The sequence below is a fragment of the Xyrauchen texanus genome, chromosome 34 (assembly GCF_025860055.1).
Source record: "Xyrauchen texanus isolate HMW12.3.18 chromosome 34, RBS_HiC_50CHRs, whole genome shotgun sequence".
Taxonomy (NCBI): Eukaryota; Metazoa; Chordata; class Actinopteri; order Cypriniformes; family Catostomidae; genus Xyrauchen; species Xyrauchen texanus.
The window spans coordinates 16,760,243-16,778,032 of NC_068309.1; the positions used below are offsets into that span (position 1 = coordinate 16,760,243).

General features: G+C 37.3%; 1 protein-coding gene across 1 annotated transcript; it reads right to left on the reverse strand.

The window, feature by feature from the left end:
• On the reverse strand, nt 1–14,855 carry ghrb (growth hormone receptor b). Its single transcript, XM_052104248.1, has 9 exons — nt 14,369–14,855; nt 13,529–13,602; nt 8,218–8,353; nt 7,824–8,002; nt 7,440–7,624; nt 6,830–6,971; nt 6,644–6,734; nt 2,230–2,299; nt 1–2,137 (listed from the first exon to the last, which is right to left on the reverse strand). Exons 1-9 carry the CDS (start codon nt 14,449–14,451, stop codon nt 1,262–1,264), a joined length of 1,836 nt encoding a protein of 611 aa, XP_051960208.1. The 5' UTR covers nt 14,452–14,855; the 3' UTR covers nt 1–1,261.
• Nucleotides 14,856–17,790: the final 2,935 nt, after the last annotated feature.

Below are 17,790 nucleotides of genomic sequence, written 5' to 3' on the forward strand. Positions count from 1 at the left end.
TATCGTTGGTGCCTTTTATTAAGAAATACCTTGTATATTACAAAGACACATATATAGCTATATATATTTTGCACTGTTACACAACATTTATTCTTGGCCCAAACACAGCACTAAACAAAATTGACCGTATTCACAGCATTTTGGAACAAAAGCATGTCCAGTCTTTCATTGAACCAAAATACAGTGATAACAAAAGCCTGTAACAGTTCACTTAAGGGATCCTTCTTGATTTAAAACCCTCAGTGTGCAACATGGCATTATTCTTTATAACACTGAAAATGTTGAAATATAATCCTAAATAGGCACTTTACACAGACATTTAATGGTTAGTTTGCCGATAACTCAAATTGAATAGATGATAAAAGTCCACATTATGGAGAAGTAATTGAAAGGAATATTTAACTCCCACACATGCCATCCTAGATGTGTATGACTTTCTTCTGCAGAACACAAACGATTTTTAGAAGAATTTTACAGCCCTGTAGATCCATACAATAAAAGTAAATGTTGACCAGATTTTTCAAGCTCCAAAAATCACATAAAGGCAACATAAATGTAATCTAAATGACCCCAGTGGTTGTCTTCAGAAGCGATATAATAGATGCAGGTTAGAAACAGATAAAAATGTAAATACTTTTTTACTATAAATCTCCACTTTCACTTTCTTTCAGTATTGAAATATTGTTCTGTTTAGCACACATAGTGATTGCATAACTTTAGAAAACATACATTAAACAACTGGAGTCATATGGATTACGTTTATGCTGATTTTATGTGATTTTTGGAGCTTGAAAGGTCTGGTCACCATTCACTTGCATTGTCTGACCTTTGTTTGTGTTCAGCAGAAGAAAGAAAGTCATACACATCTAGGATGGCATGAAAATAAGTAAATGATGAGAGAGTTTTTGGGTGAACTATCTTTTCAAGAAGCCAAATCATACCAATGTAGCTTTTATGCATCTCCATTTGGGTGCATACAATATCAAATATAAAAACTTATGAGAGTAAACAACATGCTAAAATATGTTATTATGAAGGTAACATCAAGAGAATAAAATGTATGTCTGATACAACCATTAATTTGCTTTCCAAAAATGTTTTGCCATTACATCTAGACCACTTGAGGGGCCCAATTGGCTTTGTTCCATGTGGTGCCTCATGGATCACACATGGTGTTTAGTGTTGACTAACTGTGTCACATATCTCACTAAGAGCAAACATATCCCTAGTCTTTGATGCTTCCCAAGAAAGTCCTCCACTTTTAGTTAAGGTTGCTTAGTAGCTCAGGAGTCAAGTATCCTTCAGGAGTAGGCCAAGTTTTTAGCACTGCTTTTGCTTGTGGGGCAATTTGTGTATTTGGTTTCAGGAAGAGACTGTTTTTCCAATCCACTCCATCCACCATGGTGTACTCTGGATTGGTAGGCTTTGCAAGAATGGCAAATGCTGTGGACAGGTGAAGTGAATTGTCTGTCTTAGTGCTCAGGTTCTGAAGTTCTCTGAATGTACTGTGTTTTTCTTGACCCTGTTCTGTGCAGGGAGAATAGTCTGTTGTAGGTTGGCTGCGTTGGGCGCTGATTACACTGGCAACAAGCTCGGAGGTGTAGCCTCTTTCATCAGGGATCACCACCAACTGCTGTAGTTCCTTCCTCTTATTATTTTCATTATCATTAAGAGCCTCATTATGACACCTGGTATTGCAGAGCATTTCTTGTTCCTCTGGAGAAAGCATCACTTCACCACGCTTTGTAACGTCACTGACCTGTGAATATAGGCTGTTAGTCCAGGTTGTGTTTTGTGGAACGACAGCCGCAGGCTGTGGTGTACCAGAGTGAGCACGAGACAGGGGGTGGAAACCATCATGTCCACTGACTAAAGTCTGATGAAGATCTGTTTGATCATGATCTGACAGGTCTGGGTCACAACAGCTAGCCCGACCTGAGTCATCATCCCTGAAACCACTGGACATTTGCAGTGAGTCAGAGACCGGAGAGTGGGCAATGAGGAGCTCCTCCTGACTCTCATGTGGTTCGTCGAAATCCACCTCTATAAACTCGACCCATGAATCATTACTATACAGTTCTGGGCGTAAGCCTGGGTGGGTGCCTAAGATTGATGTAAATTCACTCAGTTGGCCTTTCTGTGGAGAAACAAATACATAGAAAAGCTTTAATTTATAGAAAAGCAAGAAAAACTGATCTTAGTCCAAAAAAGGGGTGTGGGATGAAATACCTGTAAAAGCACTGGGTCAATCCCTTTGATTTTTGGTCCAGGGACAGGTGGTAGGAATATCACCATTAGCCTAGAATAAATATCAGACCACACTGAAGTGAAAGCACTTTTTGGCAGGTAAAAGCCTTCAATCTACAACAATCTGTGGATTTTTTAGATATCCTATACAGTTAGGACTGCACGATGATGACAAAAATCATAATTGTCCATTATTTCCCTTGGGCTTCACGTTAAAGGAATGTTTCGCCCAAAAATGAAAATGCTCTCATCATTTACTCACTCTCAAGCCAACCCAGATGTATATAACTTTCTTTCTTCAGCAAGACTTTTAGAAGAATATTACAACCCTCTTGGTTCATACAATGCAAATTAATGGTGACCAGAACTTTGAAGCTTCAATAAGCACATAAAGACAGCATAAAACTAATTCATAAGACTCCAGTGATTTATTCCATGTCTTCTGAAGCGATCCAATCAATTTTGGGTGAGAACAGACCAAAATATAAATCTTTTTCACAGTACTGTTTGGACGCTTTTGCGTACTGCTCCGTGCTTTGCTACCTTGCTTTTGCAGTTTAACCTCTTATTTCCATATCAGCTGTTCAGCACAGTGCTCAAACAACTTAAGTTGGCACCCACACTAAAACTAGAGACCTTTGGGACTAAAATATTAAAGAAAATATATATTTTCTGTCAAAGCCGTCTACCAGTCTCCTACTACCGGCAGTTTACATTCCTGAATTCTGATTCTGAAATAGGACAGCACAGCTGCCTTCACACAGACAGAAAGAAAATGCTTCCTTTCAGCTCAAACTCCACTTGCTGCTCAAACTGCCACAGACTTTTACAAAAGATTGCAGTTCTTGAACCAAAGAACCTTTCGGTACTGCTATCCCTGAATACATCGGTATACATGTTCCTCAACAGGCTATACTGAGCCTAGATAAACCAGCAGTACAGGTGCCAAAAGTAATTTTTGAAAGTGAGAGCTCAAACTGATGGGATAAACAGGGAGCTAGACCCAAAGTTCCTTGAGACACCAGACTGTCAAGAGTATCACAAACTCAGCAACAAAAAACTGCCACAGGAGAGGACTGAACTACATTGATAACTTTAATCATTTCTGGAGTCAAAGAGAACTGTTTAAATTAGATGTCCTCCACCCAAACAAACTTGGTGCAAAAGTGCTGAAGGACAATACCTACTACATCACCGCAGTGTCAGGATGACCAGAGGATCACATTTCACCACCTGGATGGACATTTGATAGATAAATCCCACAACATCACAGCACAGTCACAACACTCACTGCTCAGGGACACAATCCAGGCAGAGGCCCACAAACAGGGCATACTACAGTCGGACTGTGACGAATTAGAACTGCTCCAAGATACAGGACCCAAGGACAAATTCCTGAAAAAAAAACAAGGGAGCCAAGATAATATTCTTCAGCCTCCAAAAACACCAGAACTACAGGTCCTCTCACCACACACTTTCTCCCTCTCACCAATATCCCCACTTCTTAATTTCTCTGAGAGAATGGAGGAACTAGTGTATGCTGGAAGAGAGTTCTCCCACTCCATTGCTTCAAGCCCCCAGATACCAATCAAAAAATGGTGGGCCGCTCTACCACCAAAGCCTGCGGGGCCTAGCTCACCCTCCCCCTCTCTCAAAGAGAGCTCTCCACAGCGTCAGGGCATTTATTGTCCTTCTTCTGCTCTTGGTGAACAACAGACAACTGATAACAGCTCTCGTGATGTGTATCAGGTCGCATCAAACCTATTTAATCTGTTGCCTATTTAACATCAATCTGAGATTGCTGTGGCGCCAAAAACAGATAATGTGAAGTTAGCACTTTTAAACTTACCCTCACTTAAAAACAAGTCATTTTTGATCAATTACCCTATCACCACAAACAACTAGGGATGCACGATCTCAAATATTCTAAAATATTATAAACAGCAATATAAACAACACCTGGACTCTTTTTGCTACTGCACAGAGACTAATTAACCCCCAACACAGGTTCCCTGTGAAATGCTTTCTGACAACAAATCCAATGAGTTTGCATTATTTTTCATGAAGAAGATCAATGAAGTTCAGCTCGTCCTCATGTTAAACTGAGGTCAGACAGCACCCACCACAAAACTTCAGAAATTAGTCACTACGTCTGATTTTGAGGCAATCAATGGCAAAAAGCTGAAAGAAATTGTAAAGCATCTGAAATTATCGATCTGCTGTCTTGACACAATCCCCACAACATTTTTCAAAAAGGTATTTAACTGATTAAAAAAGGTCTGTTAGAAAAATTTAATGCCTCAGTATTTCAGGCACATTTCCAAAGTCCCTGAAAACTGAAGTTGTCAAGCTCCTTCTAAAAAAAAGAGCAATCTGATTAAGATACTCAAGATACTTAATGATATTTGGCTAAATACTGATTCAGGCAAAATATCAGTGCTGGTATTACTAGATCTCAACAATTGCCTAGACAGATTGGAAAACTGGGAAGGGCTCAACATAGGCAACTATGAATCTGAGTGGACATCAGATTCTTGCATCGCTCTTGTCTGTAAACTGTATATGCTCCCACTAGGCCAAATTATGAAAAATAACCAAATTGCGTACAACAGCTAAGCAGACGACACCCAGACTTAGCCCTATCGCCAAATGACTACAGCCCCATAGACACTCTGTGCCAGTGCACGAAATTAACAGTTGGATGAGCCGAAACTTCCTTCAGTTAAACAACAAAAAGTCAGAGGTCATTGTATTTGGCAACAAAGGTGAACAAATACCTTGACTCCAAGGTTCTAAAGACAAAAAATCAAGTAAGGAATCTTGGTGTCATTTTGAAGTTAGACCTTAGTTTCAGTAGTCACATCAAAGCAATAACTAAATCAGCCTACTATCATCTAAAAACATAGCGAGAATTAGATGTTTGGATTCCAGTCAAGACTAAGAGAAATCATTTAAAATGCTGCTGCCAGGATTCTCACCCAAACCAAAAGATCTGAGCATATTACTGCTTCCAGTTACATTTAGAATTGATTTTGAAGTACTATTACTCATTTAAAAATCACTCAATAGTGTTGGACCTAAATACATTACAGATGTTTGTTGAATATTAACCTAACAGACCTCTCAGATCATTAGGATCAAGTCAGTTAGAAATACAGAGGGTTCACTCAAATCAAGGTGAGAATATGTTTAGCTATTATGTCACCTGCAGCTGGAATCAACTTCCAGAAGAGGTCAGATGTGCTCCAACAGTAGCCACATTCAAATCCAGACTGGATTCCAAACGCCCAGACGTCATTTTATTTCTGTATTCTTTTCGTTTCATTTTGTTCTTTTTTTTTTTTTTTCTTTTTTAAATGTATTTTATTTTGTTTTACTTTTTTATTCTTAATTCTTGTTCTTAATTGGTTTTAAAATGTATTTTATCTTGAATTTATCATTTTTATGTAAAGCACTTTTGAATTGCCATTGCTATTGTATATGAAATGTGCTATATAAACAAACTTGCCTTGCCTAATAGCAATTACACACCTGATAACATTAGTGTAAGTGAGCAGAACTGCTCATAATATCTCAAAGAACATCACTTTGATGCTGTGAACTCTTTATTTACTATCAACTTTACTAAGACCTGAATCAATTCATGAATGAATTGACGTTAAGTTATTAGCTTTAATTTACCTTGGAGCAAATGTAGGTGTCTTTACTGGTGTTATAAATGTTCATTTGGGAATGAGGGCTGACACAGTTTAATCAATAGCATGCTCTTCTTGTGATTTATTTAAAGATTTTTAAAAAGAAAGAAAAACATGCATGTATCCTCTCTAGATGCCTTGTGTCACGATTACAAGTGACCCAGCAACAACGTTTACATTTTATGGATAATTAAATTTTTTTTTAGCTTTAAGCTACTCAGACACACATTAATAAACCCATAGACTCTCGTTGGAAAAAATCAAGCACTTTTCAGAGAAACGGCAGACGGCAACAGTTGCTAAGATAGGATTGGTCAGAAACGCTTTTAAGAAGGGCTCAGCGAAGGTTCAATTGTTCTGTATCTTTTTGTAATCCCAGACTGTCTCTGTGTTGAGACTCGCGCTCTGTGTGGGGCTATACCCTCTGTTGCAGGACTCCTTGTCCTACTTCTATTCTATTTGCAAAAGGAATGTTTGGAAATCTAAAATTTATATTTCTTATTGACACACTCAAGCAGAAAATATAAAATAATCTTAAAACAAATATTTATGTGGAACATCTATGTATTTTGCACAGTACTCTATTCTGATACATTCCAAAAAAAAGCTGGAAAGATTTGAATACAACAGGAAATCATTTTAATCATACATAGTGCTGTAAAACTATATTACAGAGTAGATATAATAGAGTAGGTACTTACTTATGTTGATGTGAAACTACAACCAGCATTAAGATAATCCCGATACCAACAGCAGAAAAGATGAGCACAGCTGTAATAGGAACTCTTGATTCTGAAATTGAAATAGGACATTCAAAACATCACTGAACAAATCAAGTAATTTCCTTCAAAATCCCACAGACTGGTAGATGTAATCTTAAATCAAACCTTTGTAAGGAATGAGTATGAAGATGGAGTCACTGAAGTCACCATAATTGTAACCTCTCATTTTTGACCTCACCCTGATCTCATATTCAGTGTTGCTGCGCAGACCATAGATATATGCCTGTGTTTCTTTGCCATTCTCTAGCTGAAGAGAGATAAACACAGTCAAAACACATTAAAGGGAGCTCAATCCTCAGGCAGTAACAGTTCTAGTTTGTAACAAAAGATGTTGGCGAGGGAGGGGGGTGACTGCTGATTGTGGGTGGTTGGAGATGAGATGGCTGTGGACTTTAGAGTGCCCACTTTTTTGTGTGGGCACCTTGTGCTGCCCCCGGCAAGATACCACCCTGGGTGGCTGCCCATGTTGTCCATGCCTAAATCCGCACCCTGAACTTAGGTGTAACTCTCACTCTGATTAATCAAATGTAATGATTAAATCGCTTTCTCAGAAATTACTTAATATAAAGCTTAAAAGGAACTCTTAAAAAAATAAATCCAAGTATGTCCTTTCATAATTAGGAGAGTATGATGCACTTATCTGTGTAATATAATAAATATTGAGATTTAAGGCTGGTATGGCACAGTTCTATTGAAAAAATTGTGTGAGACTCACTGAGTTCCACTGGTCTGAACCCTTTTCTCTGTACTGTGTCTCATACACCAACAACATCCATCCTATCTTCACATTCTCTGCTGCTGAGTGGGGTGGCTCCCAGCTCACAACCACATCACAGATTAAGCCAGATGAGCCCATACTTAAAAGTGTCCAGTTGAGTCCCACAGGCGGGTCTGGAAACACTGAGAAAATAATGGACAGCTATGAATAAACGTTTATAACATCCTTGCATGTGAAGGCAAATATTCTGCAGCCTATATACAATCAAAAGGGTGATTTACTTACCTGTCATAAGGAAATAAGCCTGGTGTGAACATTTATATAATTGTGTACTTGAAAGCATGCAAGAAATTAAGAGTTAGCGTTTACAACATGGCTTACCAATATCTTCCACATTGAAGTACATTTCATCGTATGCAAAATCAAGAGAGCGTGAACGTAGTTGGATCCTGTAAGGGTACCAAATAATGGTATTGCTGGAATTAAAGTAGCATTCATTCATCCTCGAAGAGCTGTAACTTGGACATTCACTCCATTTTCTCTCATTTTTCTTGGAATCCCTGCAGAGAAGGGGGAACATTGCTAATCAAAAATGGGAGAAGCCATATGGCTGTCCAACAACTAAACTGTTTTACACAGCAAACATTTCTGCCAAGCAAACTGTCCATTTGTATGGCCTAGAGCAGAAATACCATCTTCAGAATTCTCATAATTTACAGATACTAATTATCAAGCAATTTATTTAATTCTGTGTTAGTGTTACACGAGTAGTTACTTTTCTAATATGTAGAAAAGTCTTAGATCTCCAGGATCTGTGAGGTTGTGGAGAGATCCAGTCTCCCATTGGCAATGAAAAGTCATTAGTTCTCGAGAAAAGCAGCCAGTCAGGCGAGGCAGAGTGGAAGTCTGGCCTGCAAGAAAAAAAAATATTGGCAATCTTTCCAATATTGAACATACTTAAGTCTTTTCCAGGAAGTCTTATGGACTAGAAAGAATTACAGGAACATCAAGTGTTTAATTAGACATGTTCCATTGCACATTTATGCTACTTTTACAGAAAGGCCAAAATAAATACTACAGTTCACTGAATATTATAAGTTTGATAAGACTATGAGTGGTACATAATAAGAAATACATTGATGTGTCTAATTCACCTTGAATAATGCAGTTATATATATATATATAACCCTTTTTCAGGACACTGTATTGTAAAGATAATTTGTAAAAATCCAAATAACTTTACAGATCTTTATTGTAAAGGGTTTAAACAATGTTTTCCATGCTTGTTCAATGAACCATAAACTATTGAACATGCACCTGTGGAATGGTCATTAAGGCATTAACAGCTTACAGGGCAATTAAGGTCAAATTAATACAAACTTAGGACACTAAAGAGACCTTTCTTCTGTCTTTGAAAAACACCAAAAGAAAGATGCCCGGGGTCCCTGCTCATCGGCGTAAACATGCCTTAGGCATGCTGCATGGAGGCATGAGGTCAGCAGATGTGGCGAGGGCAATAAATTGCAATGTCCGTACTATGAGATGCCCAAGACAGCACTACAGGGAGACAGAAAGGACAGCTGATCGTCCTCGCAGTGGCAGACCATGTGTAGCAACTCCTGCACAGGATCGGTACATCCGAATATCACACATGTGGGACAGGTACAGGATGGCAACAACAACTGCCCGAGTTACACCAGGTATGCACAATCTCTCTATCAGTGCTCAGACAGTCCACAATAGGCTGATAGAGGTTGGACTGAGGGCTTGTAGGCTTGTTGCAACGTCACCTACCATAAACCCACCTTCGCTGGACAGGACTGGCAAAAAGTGCTCTTCACTGAGCCTGGATCTCGATCACATTGGGCACATCTGGGACCTGTTGATTGGAGGGTGAGGGCTAGGGCCATTCCCCCCAGAAATGTCTGGGAACTTGCAAGTGCCTTGGTGGAAGAGTGGGGTAACATCTCACAGCAAGAACTGGCAAATCTGGCGCAGTCCATGAGGAGGAGATGCATTGCAGTTCTCAATGCAGCTGGTGGCCACCCCAGATACTGACTTGATTTTGAACCCCCCATTGTTCAGAGACACATTATTCCATTTCTGTTAGTCACATGTCTTTGAAACTTGTTCAGTTTATGTCTTAGTTGTTGAATTCTTTTATGTTTATAGAAATATTTACACATGTTAAGTTTGCTGAAAATAAAAGCAGTTGAAAGTGAGAGGACGTTTCTTTTTTGCTGAGTTATATATATATATATATATATATATATATATATATATATATATATATATAGACACACACACTTTATACTACAATACAGGTGAAACTCGAAAAATTAGAATATCGTGCAAAAGTTCATTAATTTCAGTAATTCAACTTAAAAGGTGAAACTACTATATTATATAGACTCATTACAAGCAAAGTAAGATATTTCAAGCCTTTATTTGATATAATTTTGATGATTATGGCTTACAGCTTATGAAAACCCCAAATTCAGAAGCTCAGGAAATTAGAATATTACATGAAATCAATAAAAAAAAAGGATTTTAAATACAGAAATGTCGGCCCTCTGACAAGTATAATCATGCATATGTACTCAGTACTTGGTTTGGGCCCCTTTTGCATTAATTACTGCCTCAATGCGGCATGGCATGGATGCTATCAGCCTGTGGCACTGCTGAGGTGTTATGGAAGACCAAGATGCTTCAATAGCGGCCTTCAGCTCTTCTGCATTGTTTGGTCTCATGTCTCTCATCTTTCTCTTGGCAATGCCCCATAGATTCTCTATGGGGTTCAGGTCAGGCGAGTTTGCTGGCCAATCAAGCACAGTAATACCATGGTCATTGAACCAGGTTTTGGTACTTTTGGCAGTGTGGGCAGGTGCCAAGTCCTGCTGGAAAATGAAGTCAGCATCTCCATAAAGCTTGTCTGCTGAAGGAAGCATGAAGTGCTCTAAAATGTCCCGGTAGATGGCTGCGTTGACTCTGGACTTAATAAAGCACAGTGGACCAACACCAGCCGATGACATGGCTCCCCAAACCAACACAGACTGTGGAAACTTCACACTGGACTTCAAGCATCTTGGATTGTGTGCCTCTCCATTCTTCCTCCAGACTCTGGGATCTTGGATTCCAAATGAGATGCAAAATTTGCTCTCATCAGAAAAGAGGACTTTGGACCACTGAGCAACAGACCAGTTCTTTTTTTCTTTAGCCCAGGTAAGACGTTTGACATTTGAAGCCCATGTCCAGGACCCGTCTGTGTGTGGTGGCTCTTGATGCAGTAACTCCAGCCTCAGTCCACTCCTTGTGAAGCTCCCCACACATTTGAATGGCCTTTTCCTGACAATCCTCTCCAGGCTACGGTCATCCCTGCTGCTTGTGCACCTTTTTCTTCCACACTTTTCCCTTCCACTTAACTTTCTATTAATGTGCTTTGATACAGCACTTTGAGAACATCCAACTTCTTTTGCAATTACCTTTTGAGGCTTTCCCTCCTTGTGGAGGGTGTCAATGATGGTTTTCTGCACAACTGTCAGGTCAGCAGTCTTCCCCATGATTGTGAATTCAACTGAACCAGACTGAGAGACCATTTAAAGGCTCAGGAACCCTTTGCAGGTGTTTAGCTGATTAGAGTGTGACACTTTGAGCCTACAATACTGAACCTTTTCACCATATTCTAATTTTCTGAGATTCTGAATTTGGGGTTTTCATAAGCTGTAAGCCATAATCATCAAAATTATATCAAATAAAGGCTTGAAATATCTTACTTTGCTTGTAATGAGTCTATATAATATATTAGTTTCACCTTTTAAGTTGAATTACTGAAATTAATGAACTTTTGCACGATATTCTAATTTTTCGAGTTTCACCTGTATATATATACTTTGTAACAATTAATAAATTACAGTGAGTTTCATCTATGCTATTCAAGTGCAGTTGAGAATTACCAAATCTTTTGCAGCTAAAATAATATTCTGAAAAAGGACAAGAAATTCTGTGAATATCTTTTGGTCTAAGCCAGCTACAGACAAACAGGATGTAACATAAATCCCAGTTGAGCAATAATGCATAACTGTGAGGCTGTCAGCTGTGTTTTCCTGGAAATGTGTGCAGGCATTTTTCACATGTAGAAGCATTTGTGTGGAGTACATGGTTACTGCCTGCAATCTCTTTAAACAGCTCCCTTGAGCTACTAAGTATGCATTTAGACAGCAATACTGACAAAACTGTTACTGAAGATTTGAGCTAACAACTAAATTTAAAGTTCCCATAGGTACAATTCTGCAATGTGGTTTGTTCAGTTTGGTCTAATTATCGAAACGGAATTTGTAATTTGTGGGAGGTCGTTTTTTGTGTTTCCACGTGAGTTGTGATCGGATCGACTTAACAGCCGTAGTTATCCTCATTCATTTTTTTCTATTTAACAAATTTTAAAAAAAAGTACACATAAACTTTAGAATTAAAGGATTAGACTGCGCTTGGTCATGTACATTTTTTTTTTTCTCTAGGATTGAAATTGTTGTCTGTAACAAATAATGAACTACCTAAGGTCATGAATCAGAGATGTACTTCGACTGAAATATGTTCCCATAGACGCTAATGTACAGTATAGCACAAAAGGCAATTGCACCTTGATGTTACGAAGCCAACCATCCATTTCACATAGCAACATGCATTACCTCCCACAGAAAACAACATCTTTCATTTGAATGAATTCATAATGGACAGTCTTATTCAAAGCACTTATTTCGAAATGAAAGCATTTAGGAGTGGGCTTGTGAAGAATTGGAACGTGACAGGGCAAACGCTGGAAGAAATGTCCACTGTGTTGTGTAACAAATTAATTTCATTCTCTTAGCCATGGGTCTGATCGAAAGATCCTATTCATGTTCAAACTGTAAATCACAAACCTTTTGCACCACTCTTGTGAAATGAATGTTTTATTTGAATGTTTTTGATTTAGCTACAGAATTTATTTACACATTATTTGCAGCCTACATTTTGAGTCCTTATTAAAATGTATTTTTCTTATGGATGTATTGTATTTGTTATATAAAAGCAAATCTGTTTGTAGTTGTTTTTGGCACTAGAAGTTAAATACAATAAGGTTATATTGACATTTTTAAGCTTGTTATGTAATGTACAGTACTGTGCAAAAGTTTTAGGCACTTGGGAAAAATATTGGAAAGTGAAGATGTCTTCAAAAATAATGCCATAAATAGTTTTCATTTATCAATTAACGTCACACAAAGTCCAGTAAACATAAAAAGCTAAATCAATATTTGGTGTGAACACATTTACCTTCAAAACAGCACCAATTCTCCTAGGTATACCTGGACATATTTTTTCTTGGTTGTTGGCAGAAAGGATGTTCCAAGCTTCTTGGAGAATTTGGCACAGTTTTTCCATCTATTTCGGCTGTCACAATTGCTTCTGTCTGTTCATGTAATCCCAGACTGACTCAGTTTTCAGTGGGAGGCTCTGTGGGGAACATACAATCTGTTGCAGGGCTCACTATTATATTAATCTATTCTATTTTATTTGCAAAAGAAATGTTTGGGAGTCTAAAATGTATATTTCCAATTGGCACACTAAAGCTGAAAATATATATAACCATCTTAAGATGAATAAATAACCATCTTTTATGAAGCATCTTATGTGCCTAAGAATTTTGCACAGTACTGTATGTATGTTCAGTAAAGAGAACACGCTTAATGGCCCTTAAGATTGAATGCAATCACTTGTGGATGCACTGGGCTCTCTGAGCATTTGCAGAAAGCCAAGGAGCTCCTTCAGTTTTTTCCCACAGCAATCAATAATTAGTAAAAATGTTCGCCTGATTATTCAGACAAGGTGGAGCGATGGGTGGGTTTCCAAAGAAAACACTGTGTTTTGTAACTGTTTAGCTACATTCTAGAACAAAAAAGCTCTTTAGAGACTTTGTAGAAAAAATCTAGCTGGATGTTAGTCTCAAACAGTAATAATGTGTCCGTTTCCAATTCAAACCTCTGCAGTCAGGTATGTCATGTTTGGTTAGTACAACAACATGGCAGTTTACAGTATAAATAAAAGCTACAAACCTTGCACTTGTTGTGTTGCCACAGCACTGATGAACAAAATACAGATGAAAAGCATTGTCTCCATGGTACAGTCCCTGTGAAGTCCAAAATAAACAGCCTATTCATTCAAATGCAGGTCAGTTGTTTAGGCCATTCCCTTTACAAACTGCTCATCAACCAAATGAAAACCATTACTCAAAGAAAACTCAACCAGTGTAATACTAGTTAAGAGCATTACGAAATCACAGTACACAGTCTTCTCTAGGACATGACATCCAATTTAAGCCAAATGCTCTGGTGAGCGGTTGTGAAATGTCTCTCTACAGCAGCATGGCTTTACTCCAATCAGCTTCAGGAAAACATCTTCTCAGAACTTCATATGATGCCTCTTCTCTACTAGATTTAAATGGCCTTTGCACCCAGCGCTCCAGTACAGAGATAACATATACTCTTTACTGTGGGTGAAGGGCATGGTCCTAGATAAGATAGGTCCTGTTCTCCAAAGTCAAAATGCATAATTATGTGTGTTTGATATAGTTCCCTGGAAAGAGTTAGAATTTATTATTTATCATGACAGCTCAACTGAACAACACAATATCAAATGGAAAGACATACATTGTCATTATGGCAGTCATTAAGTAGTCATGCAACTTTAACAGTCGTTTTACAATCATAACAACTATATTTTTTTCTTATTCGACCCATCTGTTTGTTGAGTTACGAATACTTATGTTATGCATTAAAAAATAAGAATAAATCCATAATAGTTTCGAAAGATTCCACAACAGCTCAAGAATGACAAAATAATAAAAACAATAAATTCCACTATAACGGATTCCACGTTTGTCCAACTACGCTCACCTTTTCCAAACGAACGATTTAGATACGCAGATCCAGAACTTTTCTATTGAAGAATTCCTCCTGGAACCTTGACTTTCTCGCATGAGAGTTTTCGCACACACAGCACAGTCTGGGATATCTTGCTCCAAAACAACAACCGTTTAAGGCATATTCGAAGAAGGGCGTCACCTATCCTTAAAGCACTTTGCGAAGGGTCACTCTTAATCTGTTTCATGCATGTACACTTTCGCATTCGAGAAATAAATGTACATGGGACTCCGCCCTAAAAAGCGTCATATTGCCAATTTCCCCACAACTAGTCTTTGTGGCACGCGATTCATCAAGTTAATGCGCGCTATTTGAAAAATCCTGAGGAAAAGAAAAATGAACGAGTGCCTTGCGGTCAGTGCTGAAATTAAAAATAGCTGCAAATATTTAAAATCATTTGCCGAATCAAAGCGTTGTACTTAGGTTTTTAGAAAGGCTTCAAGTTAATTTTTTGACGTTGTGGCCATCCTCGTTGTCTCTATAGGACTAAAATATTTGATGAACAATGCAGCGCTGAATTGTTAGTCACACGTGACAGAAGCAGAGCACGTGTTAATGTGTATTGCAATGTAATAAGACTGTGAGAATTTTGAGAAGGCATAGTTTGTGGGGCAATGGTGGGGATTTAAAAGTTAGAACTTTTCAGATTTTGTGTTTTTCTCCTAATGTTTGCTGATTCAATGTTATAAAAAAACAGCACCCTTGTGTATCACATACTCTTTTCCAAAAACATGTGTCAAGGTGTGATACATTTATGTTTGTGCATTATTTCTGAGCAATGAGACATAAGACTTTTCCATGTCTTTGTTAACTACAGTCTGTTTTTCTAAGGAACAGAATTACCATTAATTGTAAATCACAAAAAAGGGTCATTTTTGAAATCATAATTGTATTCCTTAAAAGTCAAATCTGAGTCTGACAGACAAATTGCAGTCAGGTGTTCATACATTGTGTGTCAACAGCCCTTGGGTCTTTAAATGAACCAGTATCGGTGGTGTCCAATGTCAGAATGTAGTAATTGCACTCCCAAGTGTTGTTATTGTGGTACAGTTGAAACATCTTAACAGCTGCCAAACTCCTCAACAGGGAATGGCCTTTAACCCTGCCTATCCATAGTGTGTACGTAAACACGATCAAGTGTGTTCTTATAGCTTCCATAATGCGAACACCTCTACATATGCAGTGGAGGTATACTCAAACACCTGAAGTGGAATTGTAACATTTTAAAACAACATTCCCTTAATGGATTGTATTAAGGAACTATGTCTCAGTGTACTGGCTTTAAGAAATATATCAGATATAGGTTCAGTTGTTGCATTTTGGGTATCTTTTAAAGAAATAAGTTAATGGAAATAGTGATGGTATTGAAATGTCATAAATATGGTGTAAATGTTTGTTTCTGTTTATGTATGGCAGCCACTTTAGCGAAAAGAGAAACTTAATCTATTTAAGCCCTTACCTGATTATATTGCACTCATGATATACCACATTTTAAGTGCTGCAAGTCAATATTCTCTCTGCATGTATGTGTGCAAAAGTCTGTAGTGTAAACAGTACATACTTACTCTTCAAAATGTCCCTAAATTCCCTGAACATCTGCCCTTTACCCACCACTAAAACAGAGGACGATTGATCCAGGTCCAGTGGTAGACAGTGATATACTGTATTTTGCAAAAGGTTTAAGTTGATCTGAAAATGACATTTCAGAGATTATTATGTAGGACAGATACTTTTCTCAAAGGCAGACCTATATCATTAAGACCTCAGGGATATATTTGTATTTGTCATGATAAGTTAAGTTTCATGAGTATGTTGAGACATTGTTGAAACTGCATACTTTGTGTCCCCGAAACTACAAATTCTTAATATAATCATATATTTATTATTTTGTTTATCTGTTTGCTTGTTAATTTTTTAATTATTATGTTTTAAGGGACTCAAGTCATTCTATGACAATCCCTTAAAAAATTATTCTTATTGAGAGACGTAAAGAGTTATAAGTGTCTTTATAATGGTTTATTTCTTGTTCTGATCTATTGATACAAATCAATCATTCAAACAATTAGCATTGTTAACATGGAACAGGAAAGATTGTAAAGTTACAAACAATATTTTCCATTAAAAAGTGGGAAAGATTTAAATAAGGTTGAACTAATTATCCTGTATTGATTTGTTGTTTAAACAGCAACATTGGTTGTACAGAATCACAGCATGTCCACATGAACAAATTGCACTTTCAGGGTTTTTGTGTTGCATGATGTTTGGCATTGTGCACATTTTCCATTTTAAATAAAATAGTTTTCCCCTGAATTTTATTAATCCAGCTCTTGTAAAATCTCAAATAAGGCACTGAAACACATGAGCAATATTAATTTCACTTCACAATTTCAGAGTGAGCTCTTCACTTAGTGTGCCGTTTACTTTAAACGTCTCTTCAGGGAGATACCGTTTTCCTGAAGCAGAAAACTGCACTTACTTAGAACCAGAAGCATCAACAAAGAGATAAATATTACTAAACATACATCACACTCAGTGTTGTATAATTTTAGTAACATTTAGTTGCAAGGATACGGTTATTAACCCTTAAATGCATGGGTTTTTCACCCAACATTAAATATTCCAGTCATTAGAGACCCGGCATGTATATCTAACACAAATGGTCTATAAAATGCCCAGATAGTGTCAAATTTTCAAGATAATTGGAAAATAATAGAAGAGAATATATTCTGATATATTTTGTTGTTTTATTTTTCATATATCAAATAGATGATGCAACAAATCTAGAACATGATTCATTAGGCCTGCTTCTACATTGAAATTTCATGGGACACAACTGGATGTCAAAAACACACAATATTAAGCCACATAAAACAAATAATCTACACAAGCTACACGTATGTGTAAATATCAGAATCAGAATTTAAATGCACACGTACATAATTTCAGTAGTACACCTAAATGGCACAAATCATACTATTCATGTGTTAAACTTGCTTTAGTTTACTTCCATTTGGCTTCTTCGTTAAATAGCAATGTCAAATGTAAATCAAGTCAATCACTGACACGTCAGAGCCCCTTTGAGTAAGAAAATGCATGCATAATATGTACATATGTACATGTACATGCATATGGAATACTGATTATTCACCAGTCACACAGAAAATGTATGTGATATAGTAGTAATTTGTATGAATATAGTAGTCAGTTGTCTTTTAATAAACAAAGAGATAAATATCTTGTGATAGTAAACTTCTATAGATCTATAATCATAAAATATTATTTATGTAAGTGCAAAAAAAAAAAAAAAACTACCTTATTACACATCTAGGGTCTTTAAGGACCCTATACACTTTTGGTAACTAAGCATTTTTTATTTTTATTTTTTTATTTAGCTT